The 18,722-nt window shown below is 44.9% G+C and overlaps 1 protein-coding gene across 1 annotated transcript in view; it reads left to right on the forward strand.

The window, feature by feature from the left end:
* Positions 1–18,722, forward strand: part of LOC120840957 (neprilysin-like) — a 160,647-nt gene that overhangs the window by 57,270 nt on the left and 84,655 nt on the right. The window contains exons 3-4 of the mRNA XM_040501452.1: positions 7,041–7,103; positions 9,927–10,060. Of these exons, the coding sequence (XP_040357386.1) occupies positions 7,041–7,103; positions 9,927–10,060 (197 nt within the window). The remainder of the gene's footprint in view (positions 1–7,040; positions 7,104–9,926; positions 10,061–18,722) is intronic.

An 18,722-nucleotide genomic window follows, 5' to 3' on the forward strand; every position in this document is an offset into this window, starting at 1 on the left:
GGTTAAGCGATGCAAAAGTCTATTCCAATCACGCACACACGCAAAATAAAAGCGCGCACAATTGCGGCGTGTTCAATGTGAGTGATTGGTCATTTGCGATAGCAAACGAACAAAGGCGATGAGCGTCGTGACGATGCGCCTTTGGCGCTGATTGGTTGACTCCACAAAGTCTTAACGTCGGCTGCAGTTAGACTTAAAGTGGGATAGAGTATACATCATCACAAGTGTTTACAAACAAGCCCACTTTTCCCACACCGGGCCGAATTCTGGAGGAGTGAAGCGTTTGCGCATGGGCAGTATCGACAGCAGCGCCACCGCACTGGCGTGACGTCAGTGAGTTGAGTTGGTCTATACACTTGGGAGGTCGTTGAGAGCACGCAATCTGAAATCGAGGTGGATTTCATGTATAATTATATATATGTATATAAAAACATTTTTCTTATGCATCCTGCGTCTGTTTTGGGGGATGCGTCGTTTTCAGCGTATCTGTAGTCCTGAGTTTTCGGTTATAAAATCAGACGCTTCTGTCTGTCGTAGGTGTTCTGTTATTGGTTTCGTATCCATAATTTTATTCCTGCATAGAAAATGTGTGTAAAAAGAAAATTATCCCCAGACGTCTTTATAACCGCAGCGGTCAGAGATCAGGGGGAATGTGTAAAGTTAAAAGTACAGCGTCAATTTTTTTTTTTTTTTTTTTTTTTTTTATTACGTGGCGAGTGTTCAAGGTTTTTGCCACCGTGGCACCAGCCACAGGTTCGGTACTTTGTTACGAACGTTAACCAATCGGAGCCAAAGTCCCATGGTTCCTTACAGATTGAGAAGGGCAGGGCGTGTCTTTGGAAGGCCTCCGGCACGTGCTTCGCGCCTTCCGCCGTGCTTTGGTTGCGCGAGAGCGCGCTCGAACTGACCGAGACGCCGAAGCGTTGTCCAAAGTACACGAAGCTCGCGCTGGAAGCGGAACAACTGAAGCTCCTCCCCTCCGTGCTTCTAACCTTGACAGTGGCCACAATAGTACATACGTACTACTCTGAAAAACACTGAACGTCCATAAAATGCAGAAATAAATAAATAAATAAAGACGAAACGTTTGACGGTTCGTATTACGCGACTGAAAGATGGATACATGGTACCAGTCGCTGTCCTCGGCGTCACGTGCGTCCTCGTGTATACAGTGATTGGCCGTTGCTTGGCTGGATTTGGTTATTCACCATCTTTTGACGCGTCAAACAACCTGTCGAGCGTTTAGTTGTGCATGCGTCTCACATGTCGTTATGTTCCGCGTAAGCGCTAAATACTTGGTACACCCGCAGTTTTGGAAAGCTCGGTTGAGTCATCGGTAGTGTTTTAAGCAGACATGTAAACGTTACCCCCCAAGAAGTAACTAAATACCCATACTCGTTACTAGCTCAAAAAGTAACTTAATTCGTTACTCGCTACCAATTCTCAAAAGGAACGCGTTGCGTTACCTCAAAGGTAACGAGTTAGGTTTTTCGTTGCTTTGACTGCCAAATACGCAACTGCTTTTGTTTTGTGGTTTATTGTTCGGTAATATTTCCCCGCTTCTTTAAGAATACTGTTGAAACCTTTAAAGTTCGCGAGCCCTAAATTTTCGCGCATTTCGCGAATGGAAAAATTCGCGAAACTTAGTGGCCGCAATTATGAGCTCCGTGATCGATTCGCGAAAAATACCAGCAGCGAAAATAAAGGGTTTTACAGTAGATCTCCGACGACACTGAAGAGTCGTAATACTGACGTGTTCGAACTAATGGCGGTGTTGTGCTTCGGGAACAGATAGTGAATCTGGGATTCCACTCTCTCTTTTGTTCTTTCTGCTTCTAAAGTTCCAAGTGGACAATGGGATCTGTGCGTTCTCGGGTTGGCAACCTCCGGTTGTACATTCGGTCAGTACACGATTCTAGAAGAAGGACATTCACAGCTGCCTTCGACTGACGTGTTCATTGCTACACGTTTCTATACTGTCATACTGTTTATTTATTTATTTTTTTTTTTTGGGGGGGGGGGGGTTGCTTATTTGCTTTTGTCGCAATAGACGCATACTGAGGTTAGAATTAAAACGAGGCTGTTTAAACCGCGTTGTACACGTTACCTCTCAAAAGTAACGAAATACCGTTACACTTTACTTGGCCTTAAAAGTAACCAAGTACGTTACTCGTTTCTTTTTTAAAGAATAACTAAGTACGTTACTCGTTAGCAATAAAAGTAACCAGGCAGAAGTACCCCGTTACTATAGTAACGCGTTACGTACATGTCTGTTGACAGCCTTTAGAACATTTTACATAGGTGCGCCCTGGGCCGGTTTGCTGGCGAATGTAGGTATCTCACCCCGTGGTCAAAATAGCCACAAGATAAACTTTTCGGTCACGTAATCATCTCATTGGGGAGAAATTCGTTCCATTAAAGGGGCGGTGCAACGATTTCTGAACTTCGGCCAATTAATTTTGGGAGTCGGTTTCGGTCATAAAACCATTTTTGCTTCGTGAGCTAGTTTTTATCTCAAAGAAAAAAAAAATAGCAAATATCATAGTTTTTGGCGCCTCTCAACTCGCGCATCGGCGACAGAGTACTTCCGAGTCCCGTGCGCAGTGACATCTCCAAGGGATCATGTCATTTCCGGGTGGGTTCTGTGTCCTCTGCTTTTTGGTCCTTTCATATTAAAAATAGCGCAAAAGAGACGGGACAAAAAGACGAAGAAGCACACAGGACAAACGCTAACTGGCAACTAAACTTTATCCTCCAGCGCTCCTTCTGTGATTCCGAACACCGTATCAACCGTGTCCTCGACCAACACGGCGTCATGGCGTGTTGGTCTCTGACGCCACGCACCCCTAAGAGCTTTTTCAAACGGGAGATCATAATAAAGGATATTTTGGTATACGAACAGGGGACTCCGGTTCGGGCACAGCAAAACACCGCACCCGGTAAGCATCGCCAGTGAGCGCGGCGGACGATACGATCGTACGTTGGGAAACACGAGAAGACGAAAGTCCAGACTCTTATTTGTTTCTCGAACAAACCGAACTGCTAGATATTATACTCGAGACGTTGCTGAAGCTCTTTAATCTATATACAAATATTTACACTAGATGTGCTCTTGACACTGAACGGGACATCAGTAGACCGTTGGGTAGACCGAGCAGTTCCATCATCGCTCGCCGCGTTGGCTCACGAAACTCTTCTTATTTTTCGTCATCGTTAATGCGTTTCCACGCACGCGGAAACAAGATGCTGTCTGAGATGCAGCAAAAACGAACCCGGGGACGACGGGGTGGTGGTGGTAGAAAACGTTTATTGATACTTCAAGCACTCGGATAAAGCTGGGCTTGGTCTTGCGACGTCCCTCCTAGGAAAACGAGGCCAGGCCGGACTCCTTCAAGAAGAAAAGTACCGACCCTAGGATTATCTTTGCCCTGAGGAGGTCTGTGGCAGGCCTGGTCCAATCCTCCCGGGTAGATGGCCGCAGGTTGAGCGGGAGTGAGTTCAGTGCCTTGTATCTGACGGGGGTAAAATATGAACAATCCCACATGAGGTGGTGTAAGTCTGCTGCAGTGGTTAGACTGTAGTAAGGGCATGTCTCGGGCTTGCCCAGTGTGGATGTGTGAGGGTGGAGAGGTCTTGGGGTTGCGTTTTGCTTGTTTCCCGCTCTCTGTTTGGCAGTCTTGCTCGCCGAGATACCCCACAGTCGTTTGATATGTGGGGTGATGGCACTGTTGGATCGGACTAGGTTGGCTGCGCTAGGGGGATGGTTTTGTTGACTTCCGGTAGATGGCGCCACGAGAATTTAATACATTTTATGGATAATACTAGACTTTTCACGCATTGCTGTATGCTCAACCGACAAAATAAAAAAAAAAACCTTAAATTGAGCACGAATTTTCACAAATCGCTAACTTATAAACGACATCCCACAGAGTATGCCCCACAACAGATCCTGTAACCGCCACTCGCGGCTGCAGATCGGCAAATAATTAGTTTTTTGTTTCCTTTGCGATTACGCAACGGAACCGTTGTATTTTGGGGAAAGGATGCATATTTTCGTTTACTTGTGGAACGATAAGCGATATTAAAAATACAAACGGTAAATTGTTTCAACCTTAAAATCGTTGCACCTCTAAGGGCCGGTTGCACCAACGTCGCTTAGCGCAAAGCGGAGCTTAGCCGGGAACTTAAGCTTAGTTTCGGTTTCGTTCGGTTGCACCAAACTCGCTTATCGCTAAACCTAGCACTAAACTACGCTTAACTTAAGCGCCCAACATTGGGCGCTTTGCTTCTGGTTGTTTCTTAATCCTGGATTAAAAACATGGCGGCTGGTTTGTCACGGTCGACGCGGTGGACGAAATTGGTTGTGCAAAGTGTTTTAGGCTACATCAGCGTGAAAGTCTCGACAAAATGACTTTCGATTGTGACAAGGATGCAAAATATTGTCGCGTGAAGTGTTTATCGACCCCTGTTTTCAAGTTGGCTCTCCACTTTCAGGGCGTGTTAGCCCTAACCGAGAAACGTACGGAGCTGTGGGGCTCACGTCTGTATTCCCGTTGGTTCTTCTGTCAACGAGCTTATTCGTATGTACTTACTAATTTTCGCATAGCTGTAACGTATTGTTATTTACCACCTTGTTTATTTACACTTGCAGCGCGTATCCTTCAATCTGATCAGCGCGTTGAATAGTGGCAGTACATGATCTCGGCGATCAGCTGATTGTCGACACCTCTGCCATTTGCATCAGATTGCGGCGCTTTTAAGAGATAAAACAGCGAAAATTCAATTTCTTTCGTTTTCTGAGTTTTGAGACAATCTTCAGTGAATTTTCCTTATCTCGCGAGTAGAATCTTGGCTTCAGAAAACTGTATCGTTCCATAACTGTAACGTTTTTGGTGATCGCATTTTTTTTATATACTTTGCTTTATATCTTTCATTCGCTTCCCGAGAACGAGATACTGTTGTTTCCGAGTTGTGCTCTGTGATGGTGTTTTCCCCTTACTTTTGTCGTTTGTAGTCATTGTGACGATGGTTGAGACTATATACCGGAACACGTTTTCAATAAAATAAATTGAAAGTTGCGCCTTGTTGTGTCCTCCGTAACTTTTTTGGTGATCGCGATTTTTTAGGAATATTTTGCTTTATATCTTTGATTCGTGGTGACGACAAATCGTAACGACTACTATGTTAGATTCGTTCATTGCTGTATCGGGGCAGGCTGGGGCAGGTGATGCGAAGAGACGACCGTTCTTATCGGCACGATGTGATGTACTAGTGGGAGTTTTTTTTTTTTTTTTTCTCTGAACTCGACAGTGTGAAACTGAAGTCCGTTTGAGGCTGCAGCGGATGTTTAACGACGGTACAGTGCAGTTCTGTCACCTTGCTGATAGCAACGAGTACCGTCGATGCAAGGACTCTTGACCTGACCTCTCGACGACTTCTATTCGAAGATTTCCGGCCATTTTCGCAGCTGCCATGGCGAGTTCGTTACTGTTTTGAACTTCATCGGTCTCAGGCTTGACTTGGTTTTAGTAGTCATCTTACCTGCCTACTTATATCCATGATGTTTTGTCTTCAGCGATGTAGCGAGTAGAGTGTCCTTCTCGCGTTCGGTGAGATTTGGGGCCCCCGATGGCTCCTTCGCCTCAAAATGTGGGCACGAAAACTACTACCACTGTCAAAATATCCTGTTATCAACCGATATTAAACACACAATCAAAGATGTAAAGAGCATTCGTGTTTATTTGAAGCTTTGACTTCTGTTATTGAAAGTTAAACGAAACAATGATTGAATTTGGAGGCCTTTAATTTGTTACTCACCGAAGAAATACAGCGAAAAGCAGACGCCGACGACGACTACTACGGCAGTTTTTCTTTTTGCTTTTTTTTTTGTTTACATCACGTGATTCCTTTCCGCCAATCGTATTCGTCGCTCTGAGCGTTCCCTAGTTTGCTCTGTTTGTCCCTAGATTCCCTACGCAAATCCAGCGTTTAGCTAGGGGCGCGTCTGTAAAGCCGGCTTAACGTTGGTGCAACCGGAATTTAAACCCGTGCTTACCTAAGCTCGGTTTAGGGCGCTAAGCCGGCTTAGGAAAGCGCCGCTTTGGGTTAAGGTAAGCGGCGTTGGTGCAACCGGCCCTAAGTCGATTCCGCTCAGCTGACGTAAGCATGGCCTGTCGTTTTATTTCAGTTTTGTTTAACATGACTTCCCCCGAAAAATAACTTCACGTGCCGATTATAAGGCACAAGAATGATATTAATTTTACTTCAGTTTTAATCCATGTTCACCTACTGTCTGCGAGCGAAATCGGACTTTAATCAAGGCGAGGACAAGCTTACCGCAAACATTTGCCTGTAAAACTAGGTACCATAGGTTTCTCGTTTCCACCGACTGGGTCACGTGACCTTAAAGCCCCTCTTGAGGATATTTAACGTCCGAGAGCCAGCAAACCGGTACGGATGTGTTGCATTTTGTATCCGGAAGCTTTGCTAAACATTTTGACTGTCATTTTGTTTTGTGTTCTGATTGTTTTCGCTTTTTCTTATTTTGCATCAAACTTGCCGCGCATATGTACGCGCTGTCCCCGGTTGTTTGTACATATTTGTGGTGTCGATTTACGAAAACGCCCTTCATGACAAAAAAATAAGGCAAGCCTGGATGAATGTGTTCCCTAGATCCGGGTGTTTGTATAAGTACGGCCATGACTACATATTGCTCATCCCATGTTTATTTTGTTTTTGCTGTTTTGAGGTTTTCGTTTTGATTTTGTGTTGAGGCAACTACCGCGTGACTGTGTAACCTTCCAATAATAACAAAACGTATTTGTTGTTTTTGTTTTTATGAGTACCGAAGTTTTATTTCCACGATCGTAAGTTCCGAAGTTAATGTAACCCGTTGTAAGCAAACTTTGGATAATCATTTCCAATACGCCGTAATCACCATCACTTGTGTACTTTGCCTGTCAGCGGACGTTATTCTTTCATTTACTATTTTAGTTTACTGAGCGCGTAATTTTATTTTTATTGCTTCCTCCTTTTCGCAGCACCACAACCACTGACCCGGAGGGTGGAAATCCCGTCGTTCAACGAAGCATGACGTCACTCACGTGAGTTTCGATGTCTGTCTTTGCTCTGAGGCTCGGTCGTTTATTTCGGCAACAGCTTCGCTAAGGTAAACGTTGCGTCGGAAATATTGCGACAAAACAACGCAGATCGCTTGAAAAGTAACGAAAATTCCTAACTTTACGTCGATGGCGAGTAAAAAAAAAAACAATCGAGTGTGAATAAATGATTTCGATTTTGTAATAGACGCTAAAGTCCCGTAGTCTTTGAGTATGTAAGGCAATGAACGTGTAAACTCCGCCATAATGATAATGGACAACACGAAACATATAATGTTCCTCTTTCTTTTTCTTTTTGGAGGCGAAAAAAAAAGGGGGGGGGGGGGGTGTTGAAAATCTTTATTTCTATTTATTTGTTTATGTAAGGTAGTTTGAACGCCTAGAGGCTGCTCATACTTTAGACTTAATTTAGGACACGACTTCCGGAGACTGTGTTTCGTGCCATGTATGAGGAGTGTGAGCGTGGCTTTAGAGGAACACCGAAATCGACATTAACTGAAGAGCGTGTTGTTAACAATGACTGGCAACAGAAATAATTTGTTTATTTGTTTCTTTTTTCTCTGTTTGTTTGTTTTATCCTTTCTGTTGCAAACCAAAATTGAGTCTGTTTGTTTGTTTTTCTTTTGTTTGTTTGTTATATTGTATCTGTTACCAAGCAAAATCGAATGTGCGAAGCAGACGACTCGGGAGATATGTGTTCTAAGGAAGTGTAAAAAAGTCTAGTCGCCTACCGCTTAAGAAACTGAGGGCCCAGCGAGTCCCCGGATTCTTAGAGCCGCTCCGCTGCCAACGGACGAAATTGCGGCAGTAGTCAATAAGATCGCCGAATGAACGACTAACGCTCTGCGGATCTTATAAAAAAAAAAATAAAAAAAATAAAGAAACGGTAACCTAAGCTTTTTAAAAGCTAAGAGGATAGCAGCCGACCCACATCTCTCGAGATACTTAATTAGCTTCTTTTTATCGGGCTTGTCGATTACATGTTTAACCCCCTCCTCCCCTTTGTGTGGCTCTTCTTACGTTCCAGGGAACCTTATTCTACCTGGTATCGATGCTAAGTAAATAGTGGAGTTGACCCACACGATCCGTCGGTAGCGCGTCCTCTGTACTCTCAAGTCGCGGTCACCTTGCTATGCATCAGACAAAACAGTCTGGAGAGACTTTCCGTCCTCGTATGACAATCCCGGCACATTTTCTCACGCAAAAACTGCCTGCGGCGGACATCTTCGAAGCGTACAGATGTGTGAAGCAAACACCCACCGAACATGTCTGAGGCGCGTCCTCGGGTACTTTAGTCATCAGGTCCACAGCGAACTACCGCGTCGTTCGTACGAACTACGAGTATGGTGCCTGGAATGCGTCCTCGACGTGGTCCCTCCATATCCGCCCGGTGACGTCATACAGGTGTCCCGCTGTCGCCGGTCGCGATCCTGGCGGTGTTCCAGCAGCGGTCGTGGATGTGGCGGACGCCTGTTTTCCTGCAGGTCATGCACTCTCCAATGTGATATGTGTCCACGGAAGCTTCGGCGGCCAGAAGTTGGGACTCCACGACGACAGCGACACTCGCGTTCGCGCGTGACTTTCGCCGGCATTTCTATGACCAACCGCCAGAGTCGGGACACTCGACAGCGTGATGCACTCCGGCATCTGTGACGTCATTTGTTGCCGCTTCGGCACCACTTTTGATGTATGGGCGAGATGGGACGCTAAACACACCAGTCGGACGCGCGCTCCAGACACCATAGAATACGGGCAGTGTCACTGCGGCTTAAGATATGGGCGCTTCCCTGCCGCATCCCCCTAAAGAAACTGAGGAGACAGCCCACGCGCTGTAATCCGCTCTGCGGCACACGTACTACACATCTATACTCCACCAACATTCGAAATTTCGCGGAGGTGTCAAGATTACGTTGTCACGTGACGCTGCAACGAGTCATGTGGCTTCGACGTCGCCTGGTCACTTGACGTCGTGTGACGTCCCGTGACGCCACCATTTATTTACTAAATTTAGCGGACACATTTTCACGCTAAATTTAAGGGGAAACGCTTCACGTGACCTTACAGTGTCAGGTGACATTACGTTAAGTGTTGCCACGTCACAGACTCCCCGCTAGATTTAGCGCGGAACTGCTTTTCGCCACTTCACGTGACGACGTCCTCTTGCGCGTCTTAATTTGCCCCGTAAATACACGTGACATGACTTCACAATTTCCCGGCTAAGATTAGCGGGGTTGTTTCTTCGGCTGAACCTCTCGAAAATGCTTCCCCTGACATCGAGGTTTCACGTGACACTGATTTCCCCAATAAACTTTTGCGGAAAGGAATAGTTCACTAAATGGAGCGGGCCACGCCGTACACCGTATACACGCACCAATTTCGCTGCGACACCGCAGCAATAACGGCTGTCGTCGTAAAAGAACAATTATTTGCGTCCCCAGGGAATTACGAAGCTCAGATTACCATCACATAGGTGAAAATCTGACGGGTGCACGCACATAGAGCAAGTAAAACGGCGTGTGAGTACATTGTCCCCGCGCAAATTGCCATTTTTGTCTTTTTTACTTTTGCATTTTGAATTTTATTTGCTCGGTTTCTTCTACTGTTCGCCATAACTGGCTGTCTTCGGGACCGCTTTCGATGCATGGGCGAAATTAGACGCCAAACACACCAGTTGAAGACGCCTTCCATGGCACCGTACTTATATAATGCGAAGAATTCATCGCAGTCTATTCGATAATATAAAAGCGGATGCGGTTAGGTATTCGTTGAACGGCTCTATCAGGTCAACGTCCGCCCTTCGTGTCTTAGTCCCAAAAGGTGCATCGGCATGGAGAGGACTCCCCTGGAGAGGGCGCTGCTCGTGCTGCTGGTCGTCATGACGTCCCTCTGCGCCATCATGCTCATCCTTCTGGCGAGGCCCTCCTCGAGATCGTCCAGAACACGTGAGAACTCTTTCCGGTTGTCAATAAACGATAAATGAAAAAACAGCACCGTTTAAACCATCGGTTCAGGAAACTTTGAGTATCTACATTCCCTCAAGGATGAGACAATCGCTGCAATTATACGGATGGTGCTCGACGAATGACGATGCGGAAATTATATTTAGACCTAGAAAACAGAGTGCGCTGTGACACTGACCAGGGTCACGCTTAATGTTAGAACGCAAACAGTATTATATTGTTTTAATAGGGAGTTTTTGCGAGTCGTTTTTCAAGCACACGGTTCCGAAATCACGAACGGTACAGCTGGTTCGTTCCGTGAAACCGTACGTCAAATTTGACATAGTTTAGCTAATCGTGAAAGCGGCGCGACCGTGCAAACGATGATGATGATCGTGCTTAATGGTGGCGCCATCTTCGAGTAAACATGTGAAACATTCTGCAACGTGTAAATCAGTGGCGACGGTGGCGGACACCGTGGTGGCGGTTCGTGTTTCCCGCGTACGACTGATGTAAACAAGACGGGCGACGTAACATTTGCCGGTCGGAATTTTAAGAACTGCGAAGCTAGATAGAGTAAAAAGTGTCTGAACGACCGTAAAGGTATGTGGTGTGTCTCCGTCATCTTCAGCTTGAACGATCGTTCACGTTGTGTGCCGTCGAACCAAATCATTTCGTCTGCTCGCTGTCGCCACAGCAGCTAGTCTGCCCGCAGATCGCAAAACTTTACTAGCATGCGCAGTTTACAGCATTCACGATCGCTTACCATTGTGAGCAGTCCTCGAAATGATTTGGTTCAACTTCTGAAATGAAGCAGACTTAAACAGGACGGCAAATCGCCTCCCGCTGTCCTAAGCCTAACGCTCGGCTGGGTCGGCGAAGGCGGTCGCCGAACCAACCGCCATCTTTTTTTTTTTACCCGAGTCGTGAACGGTGCTGGCTGCGTTGCGGTGACGACTCCAGCGGCCGGAATGGGAGAAACGAACGAGAAGAGCCTCCCGACTCCCCGAACGACTCGCGCGCGCATGCGCAGTGGCGTCGCGGATGCGTTCGAGGGCGAACCGTTCGTGTGGAAACGACCTGCTAAAACTCCCTAATGTCTCAACATAATTTTGCCCTCATCATCCGCGGAGTATTCTTGCGTAGATTGCAGTGATTGGCTTTTCCAAAGGCTTTGCGGGAAAGCAGAAGCTCCAGATTTTTTGGAGTGTAGAGCAGAGATAAGACACTTCAAAAGGCAAGACCAGCGTCTAAACACTGCCCGGAGCTCGGGTACACAGGCTTTAAAATCTCACAGGTCACACCGGGCATTTGTAGAGACCTCAAAAATCATGCTGAGGATTCATGCTAAAAAAACACTGGAAGTAATATAAACAGCAAGAAAAAACACTAGAAAACACACAAGTGAGAGACAACGCAGGAGAAGGCGTATGCGCCTCTCACTTTTGGTTCCCGTGTTTTCTTGACGTAAAACAATTTAGTATGAATGAAAAGCAACTAGCTCAACGTGCAGTCTCAAGGGGGCCATGAAATAATTTTTTAAATTCCTCCTCCTCCGCTGTCCTCCTCAACTCAAAAGCGAAATGCGAAATCACGTTGTCGTGACGTAGTATTTAATCGGATGCGATTACCCCAAGCTTCAACCGTGCTTTTTAAGCACACCATAGAACTTGTCATTCGCGAGTGATGATAAGGGCCGTCCCGGCACGCATTGGCCACGAACGCGAATGCAAATATTCCTCGACAGATGAATTGTTGACGAGCGCGTACGTCCGAGTGCAAAGCATTGCAAGCGTGACGTTTTACATTGCTTAATGTCACAACTCAAACTACGTTTTTGGTCTAAACATATGTTTCGGCGTCGCCATTCGCTAAGCTACCTCCGTAAGTTGCGCTGATTGGCTCCCCGACAGTTTTGCGGGAAAATAGACGCACGGGGTTTATTTTTTTTAGTGTACGTGAGAGTTTTCAGACAAATTGAAAACTATGTGAACATCCAGATACTTATACGAGGACACAGGTTCGATGCAGCGGTTACCGAGAGAGTAAACAGAACGTGAAGTATTAAGACGGGACACACGCATGTATTTACATTTATTTGAGTTTGGTTTTCTGCACCTCAGGTTACACCCCTCCGAGAGGTGGTTATAGTTAGAAGAAAATCGATATGCTTTTGGCAACCCGTTCAAATTTCAAATCCTTTTTTTTTTCCAGTAGAGATGTTGTCATCATTGTTAATATTGCGATAAACAACGCAGTTACATGCGAACAAGAGTGACTGATGAAAATTTATATTTTGGTAAGTCATTAACATATATTAGAAATAGGAACGGCCCCATAACATAGCCCTTCGGAACACATGAAGTGGAGATGGGTGAAAGTCGATAGACATCATTTGTGGTAACAAATTGGCATCAGTTTGTTAGAACCTAGCGTATCCATGCGACCGACTGTGGTCTATATTTAAACTGCTAAGTTTTTGTTTTGTTTTTAAAGAAGAAGGTAGTGGGGACTTTTTCAAAAACTTCAAAAAAGGCGAGAAAAATGGAGTCCACCTGGGAACCACAGTCAAGAATGGAGTGACGATCAGGAGTGAAACACGGAAGCTGGATCCCAAGAGAAGTCGATTTCCGGAACCCATGCAGCGCCGAATTGTAGGATGAATTGGACTCAAAAAAGTTTGCAAATTGCGAGTTTATGACATGTTGAAAGAATTTACATTGTATGCGAGTAAGAGAGATGGGGCGATAGTTACTTGGACATGGTTTATCATCTGAATTGTGAAGGGGAATAACGTTCACAACCTTCCAGCCACCAGAAATTAAGCCAAGCTCAATAGATTGAAAACGTTTAGTCAAAACAATAAAACTGTACATATTAATATTCTTAAAAAATGCTCGGATTTTTTTATCAATACCACTATAAAAATATATTTTAAGATCATATATCGATTTAGATTGAAGAACTTTCTTTTAAATAAACCCTGGTACATCGCCACGGCGAGCACAACTCAGACAGACCAACTGTTCCTGCTCATGATTTATTGACGAATTTGTTTCTTTCTGGGACTTGCGAAGATTGCTTTCTGTTGCCGTTGTCTCGTAAATTCCGTTTTTTCCCCTCTTTTTTACTCGCACACCTCTGGTGTTTTTGCGGTGAAGACGCAGTTGAGTGGCGGTGGACCATTGGTTCTTGCACGGAAAGGTAATTTGCTCATCAGCCCAAGTTTCACATTGCGTGTCAACCAGCACTTTGCTTGTCACACGTTAATTTTCTTCCAAAAAGCTTGTTTCCACACTTCCACGAGCCCTTATATTATCACAACGACGTTTTATTTTGACATTCCAGTAATCACATCTGCTTCTTTCAGTCTCGCTAGTTTTCAGCTTCCAAACTACGTTGATTTCCCGTGACTCGATTTCTTTTGACGAACCAAAAATTGACATTGAATATTCGGTTTTGCTCCGTACTTCCTTGAGTTTAAATATTTATTTCTTACTTTAATCGCCGGTTATTTCGTTTTCATTTTTCATGTAGAATTCATACTACTCACATTTATCAAATCTAATATAATATTTTCTTCGTACTGCATGAAATCTGCAAACGCTTTCTAGAGACTTCGACGCCCGCGACGCTCTACTTTCTTCTGTTCCCTACTTTTTTTCTTTTTTTTTTTTGGGGGGGGGGGGGGGGGCACAAGTTCGCCCCATTAAACGTTTAGTTTCTTCAGTTATCATCGCCTCATCATTTGTCATTCGTGACAATATATGCTTGCGGCAGACGACGGACACATGCGGAATGACTGAATTCGGTATGTTGTCTGCAAGTGTTTGAATCGTTTGCAAAATGACACGATTTTATCCTTTATATTTTGGGAACATGGCAGGTCTAAGAAACCTCATCACGTTTATAAAAAAAATATATATATATTTGCGTGCGGTACAACATACAGTCTGAGAAAAATCTTGCGAGGGAAGCATCTGTTTAGAACATGATGTCAAAGCATCGACAAGCCCTTCTCTGTGGTTTTGTAGTTGAGGTGCATTGTAATGGGGGGTGGGGGGGGGGGGGGGGGCGCCTTAAGAATAAATTATTTTGAGTCTTACGTGATCGGTTCGAGAAACGAATTTTCGTTCGCAGGCCCGCGATATGAGTGTGTGCTCCGTACCTGCTTGCAACTATCACACTGAGAAGAAATCCTGCTGATTTTGCCGTTTTCAGTAAGACCCCAAATACCGAAAGAACTTTATCAGGTAAATTTATACTTGTTACGCACAGTTCATTTGATCACAGATATGTAAACTGAAGCAGCTTGTGTGCAGTCAGAACTCCCTGAAACTAATGCTGACATGCATTACGACGTTGAAAGGCTTCACGTCGTCGTCCTATCCGGTTCGGCCTTCACGGTGTTTTCACCTTCTTAAATATTGAGAAAGCCTCTACCTGCCGGCCTTCGCGCACCCGCGCTCATCGAGCGTCGACCAAAGCTGTGCACGGGCACTTTTCGCTTCCAAAATCTCACACCAAGTTCACCCCGAGAATAGAAGTTTCGTCGCTCGCTACCAACTTAATTTAGCGCAGTTATGTACTCCCTCACAAAGAACCACCGAACCCGCGAAGCCATCGTGTCGTCTGCTAGCAAGGCCGAACCGGTTATAAAGCTATAGACGCTTTGCAGCAGCTGTGCATGGGTGCCGCCATAAGCGACCTTCAGTTTTTGTTACCTTTTATTACAATTACTTCAGTTGGTCATTACCACAGCAGGGAAGGTTATTGCCCTTTTAGGTTCTGCTGTGTCTTCCTCCACAGCACTGACCTTTGTGGAGGCTCGTCAACGCCCGCTTTAGTTGCTTCGCATCTGGTAAAGACAACTGAAGGTCATCAATGGCGGCTGTAATTTGGCGCGTGTGTAAAGCGTCTATATTACGGGCTTTTATTATCGCTTTCCGGCACTGAGACGAAAGAAAAAAGTATTCATGATTAGATATTAGGAAGACATAATGCTTACGAAAAAGTACTACTTTTTTATTAAATGAATTCAAACCTCGCGTTGAGCCCCGATACATTTAGCACCATAGCAACGGTCTGTTTGGAGCACAGCGCCATGTTGTACTCCAATGGTGACTGAATGCTGCTCAATTCCTCATTCTCCTCTTCGTCACCTCTCTAACAAATAAAACATTCCCATCTTCTTCTTTGCTTTCTTTTCGTCGTAGTTTCGAATGTTGCAGATCAAAACTAGGGATCCTGGGTTCAATCTTCATCCCTGCCCGTTTCGATCTAGATTATCATCGTTCAGGCATGCGATCGTGTATTAGAACTACGTGGAGCATGATAAAGACCCCAGGCTAGCAGTCGTACTGCACTGGCTAAACTGCTCATCTACAGTGGGTAACAATGTCGCCATGCTCTGGCAGACTAAACTCCTGCTGTGTAAACAACCAACGACTGACTAACTTGTTGCCGTTTTTTTCTCATTAAAGCTATTCTATTGTGGTAGAGAGTGTTCAGTTGGGGTGCTAATCTACGCTCTAAAAAAACAAACCGTGCGTCTACTTTCCCGCACAACATTCGGAGAGCCAATCACCGCAACGTACGGAGGCAGCTCAGCAAATGACGATGCCGAAACATATGTTTAGACCAAAAAAACAGAGTTTGAGTTGTGACATTAAGCAATGCAAAAACATTTGTTTCGGCATCGTCATTTGCTGAGCAGCCTCTGTAAGTTGCGATGATTGGCTCTCCGAGTGTTGTGCGGGAAACTAGACGCAAAGGCTTTTCTCAAAGTGTTAGTGGTAAATTTGTAGCAAAAGGCGAAAAAGCACCGAAGTCGTGTTCGCGCTACCACTGTCGCGCAGTGCATGCATACACGCTTGATGCCGTCCGTTTTGCTCGCGTACTTCGTTCTACCACTTTCGCACGAAATAAGAACAAGAAACGTAACATAGAATTAATTACCCGCTGCCCCACGGGATCAGTACAATAATATACGAGATTAATCTTCCGTGTGAATTTATTAGCTTTTCGCTTTATTTCATTTTTCTAGCCGTTTGCGGTTGACAGGTCCGTTGGAAGCAGTTTGTAATTATCGGACACGCCTGATTTGTTTGTATTAAAAAAAATATTGAGCACCCGGATTTCTTTTTAATAGAAAGTAACAAAGTGGTGAGAATGCCTTCCTTTTCATAAACAATAATATTTAGTAATAAATATTTTTGTGTCCAGTAAATCAATCAAGAAATAATCTACTTTCCTTTAATTTGTTTCTTTTAAATATTTTAAAGCCGTACATGCACAGATAAAAAACTGTGTGTTCTTTGAAATAGAAGCTAACAGGCAGCAAATATGTGCGAAATCGCTTTCTTATATGAAGTCGCATCTATAAATGGCACCAAATGCTCGATCGACAGTAGAAGGTAATTCTATCGAATTCAAGCTATTGCGCAGGGAATAGACATTAGTACTTTTGATTTCATATTAGAGCGCAGCTCTTAGGCGCCCGTTTCCGGCTTGAGCGGCGTCGCCGTCGCCGTCGGCGTAACCACGCGGTGCATTATGAGACGCGTGGCGTCATCGTGATGACGTCATAACGATGACGTCATCCTCATCATCATTATTAAAATGTCGACACTTATGACGTCACTGATGACGTCATCCGTAACGTCATCGTGATGATGACGATGGTGTAATCATGGTGACGTCAGTGATGGCGTCATTAGTGACGTCACTGATGACGCCATCACGTTGACGTCATCACGGTGACGTCATCACGTCGACGTCACGTGACCTCACGGTTACGCCGACGCCGCTCGGAGGGAGGACTAGTACGCAGGATGAGGAGGTTAGGAGGATGGAGGAGGGGCATACCCTCCCCTCAGTACCCTTCACTCCTCCTCTTCAAGAGCTGCGCTCCAATTCGGCGTTACAGGGTGTTGTGAGCGACTTTCATTTTTTTCTTATGTTCACGAGACATTGACGCTAAAGCAAAAGTAGTCTGGCTTTGGTATGGTGCCACGTTTTAGCAAAGCCTGTGCGAGGTTCATTCGCGATTTTCTACTGTCAGGCGAAAAAGGGCTTGCGTGTGATGTTTCCGCCGACCACACAATATTTGGGTAATTAAAATTGCTTAAAAGGATGAAGTTTTGTATGGGAGATCGTGAAGGACACTGTACTAGTTACGTCTTGAAGTTTGTTCAGCAAGCTGTCGTCACTTGAGGAGGGGCGGTTACAGGCACCCAAGATCTATTTGTTTGTGATTCAAGGAAAGACAAACAAAGACTGTCTCGAGGTCACTCGCAACAGCACACCTCCGCCTTGGCAAGCGTCCCTATCAGTGCGATAAATTTTGAAGCGTTTGTTAGTAGTTAGGACTTCGTTATCATATATTTTGCTAAAGAGCCACGTTTCTGTCAATTCTACCACATCAGCCCCGGTAGAGTCAATAGCAGAGCATAGATCAGCGTGATTTCGCCAAACCCTTTGTAAATTAGTAAACAAAACACTAATTAGTTCGAGCGCGAAAGAAGAACCACTACCGATCGCAAAACTATTCGGGCAAGGCAAATCGGGCAGATGCTGAGCGGGCACTTAAATTTGACGTCACATTATTTTGGAACGATGATGAAGGTTGATTAATATCGCAGCCAGGACTTGTATTTGTATTGGTCTTGCCCGGCCTTCTGACATTTCCAACTTCATACACCTTGTTGTTCGCGTTTTCATACATGAAACGTTTATTGTTGACGTAAAGTTTATTGTAACGCAGTTAGCTGGAAGACGCTCTTTTATAATTTTCCATATTCAAAAAGCTTCTGTCTTGCTAGGCACGTAGCCGGAGAAAAATCTTCATTAGCTGTTATGCCGCATGGCTTTAAGCCTAGGTCGTGATTGTAGGATTGTATGTGTTGTTTTGAAGGAAGAGAACTTGACAATCACTGGTCTGCACCCTCCAACTGCGTACCAACCAAGCCTGTGAGCACGTTCAACGCCTTCATCAGGAACTTGCAGACTAAGTGAAGTAGATAACGTATCTAATACATTTACTTTTGGCTGTTCCCAAGATTCAGAGGCGGAATCTTCAATACCGTGAAAGAAAATATTGTTCCGTTTTGAGCGGTCCTCTATATATCGTCCGGGTGCTCGGGCAGTCTTTGGTTCTCCTTAATAACAAATTCTACTAATAACACAGCGGCTAACAGCTCTTCCCGCGGGTTCCATAGAGAATCGCAACTTTGCACTCAACGCCATCAAGCCGATTTTGGATGTCGGTAACCCTTAGTTCGAAGGATTCATGCTTACTCTTTAACTCGTTAATAGACTCAATAAGATTAGCTTGGCCTTGGTCAATCTTGACAGTGCGTTCATTAACATCTTGCAATGGTTTGAGCGTGTCGTTAAACTGCTTGGAGTGATCGATAGACATGGGTCCCGGAGTGGCCTCGGCGTCATCGGAGCGAAACAAGAGAAGTTTTAAGGTATCAGCGGAATGTATAGGACAAACATGGAATGCGTACACAACCAGTAATACAAAAAGTGCAAAAAACACACACACACAAAAAAAAGAGCGCAATGATCGTGGGTATGGTAACTCGAAAAGCCATAAGTTATTACTTCGTCTGGAGTGTATGGAATGCTGATCTCTAACTGTTTGTAGAACAAAAAATTG

Source organism: Ixodes scapularis, unplaced genomic scaffold, assembly GCF_016920785.2.
Source record: "Ixodes scapularis isolate PalLabHiFi unplaced genomic scaffold, ASM1692078v2 PGA_scaffold1__304_contigs__length_218370807, whole genome shotgun sequence".
NCBI classification, from domain to species: Eukaryota; Metazoa; Arthropoda; class Arachnida; order Ixodida; family Ixodidae; genus Ixodes; species Ixodes scapularis.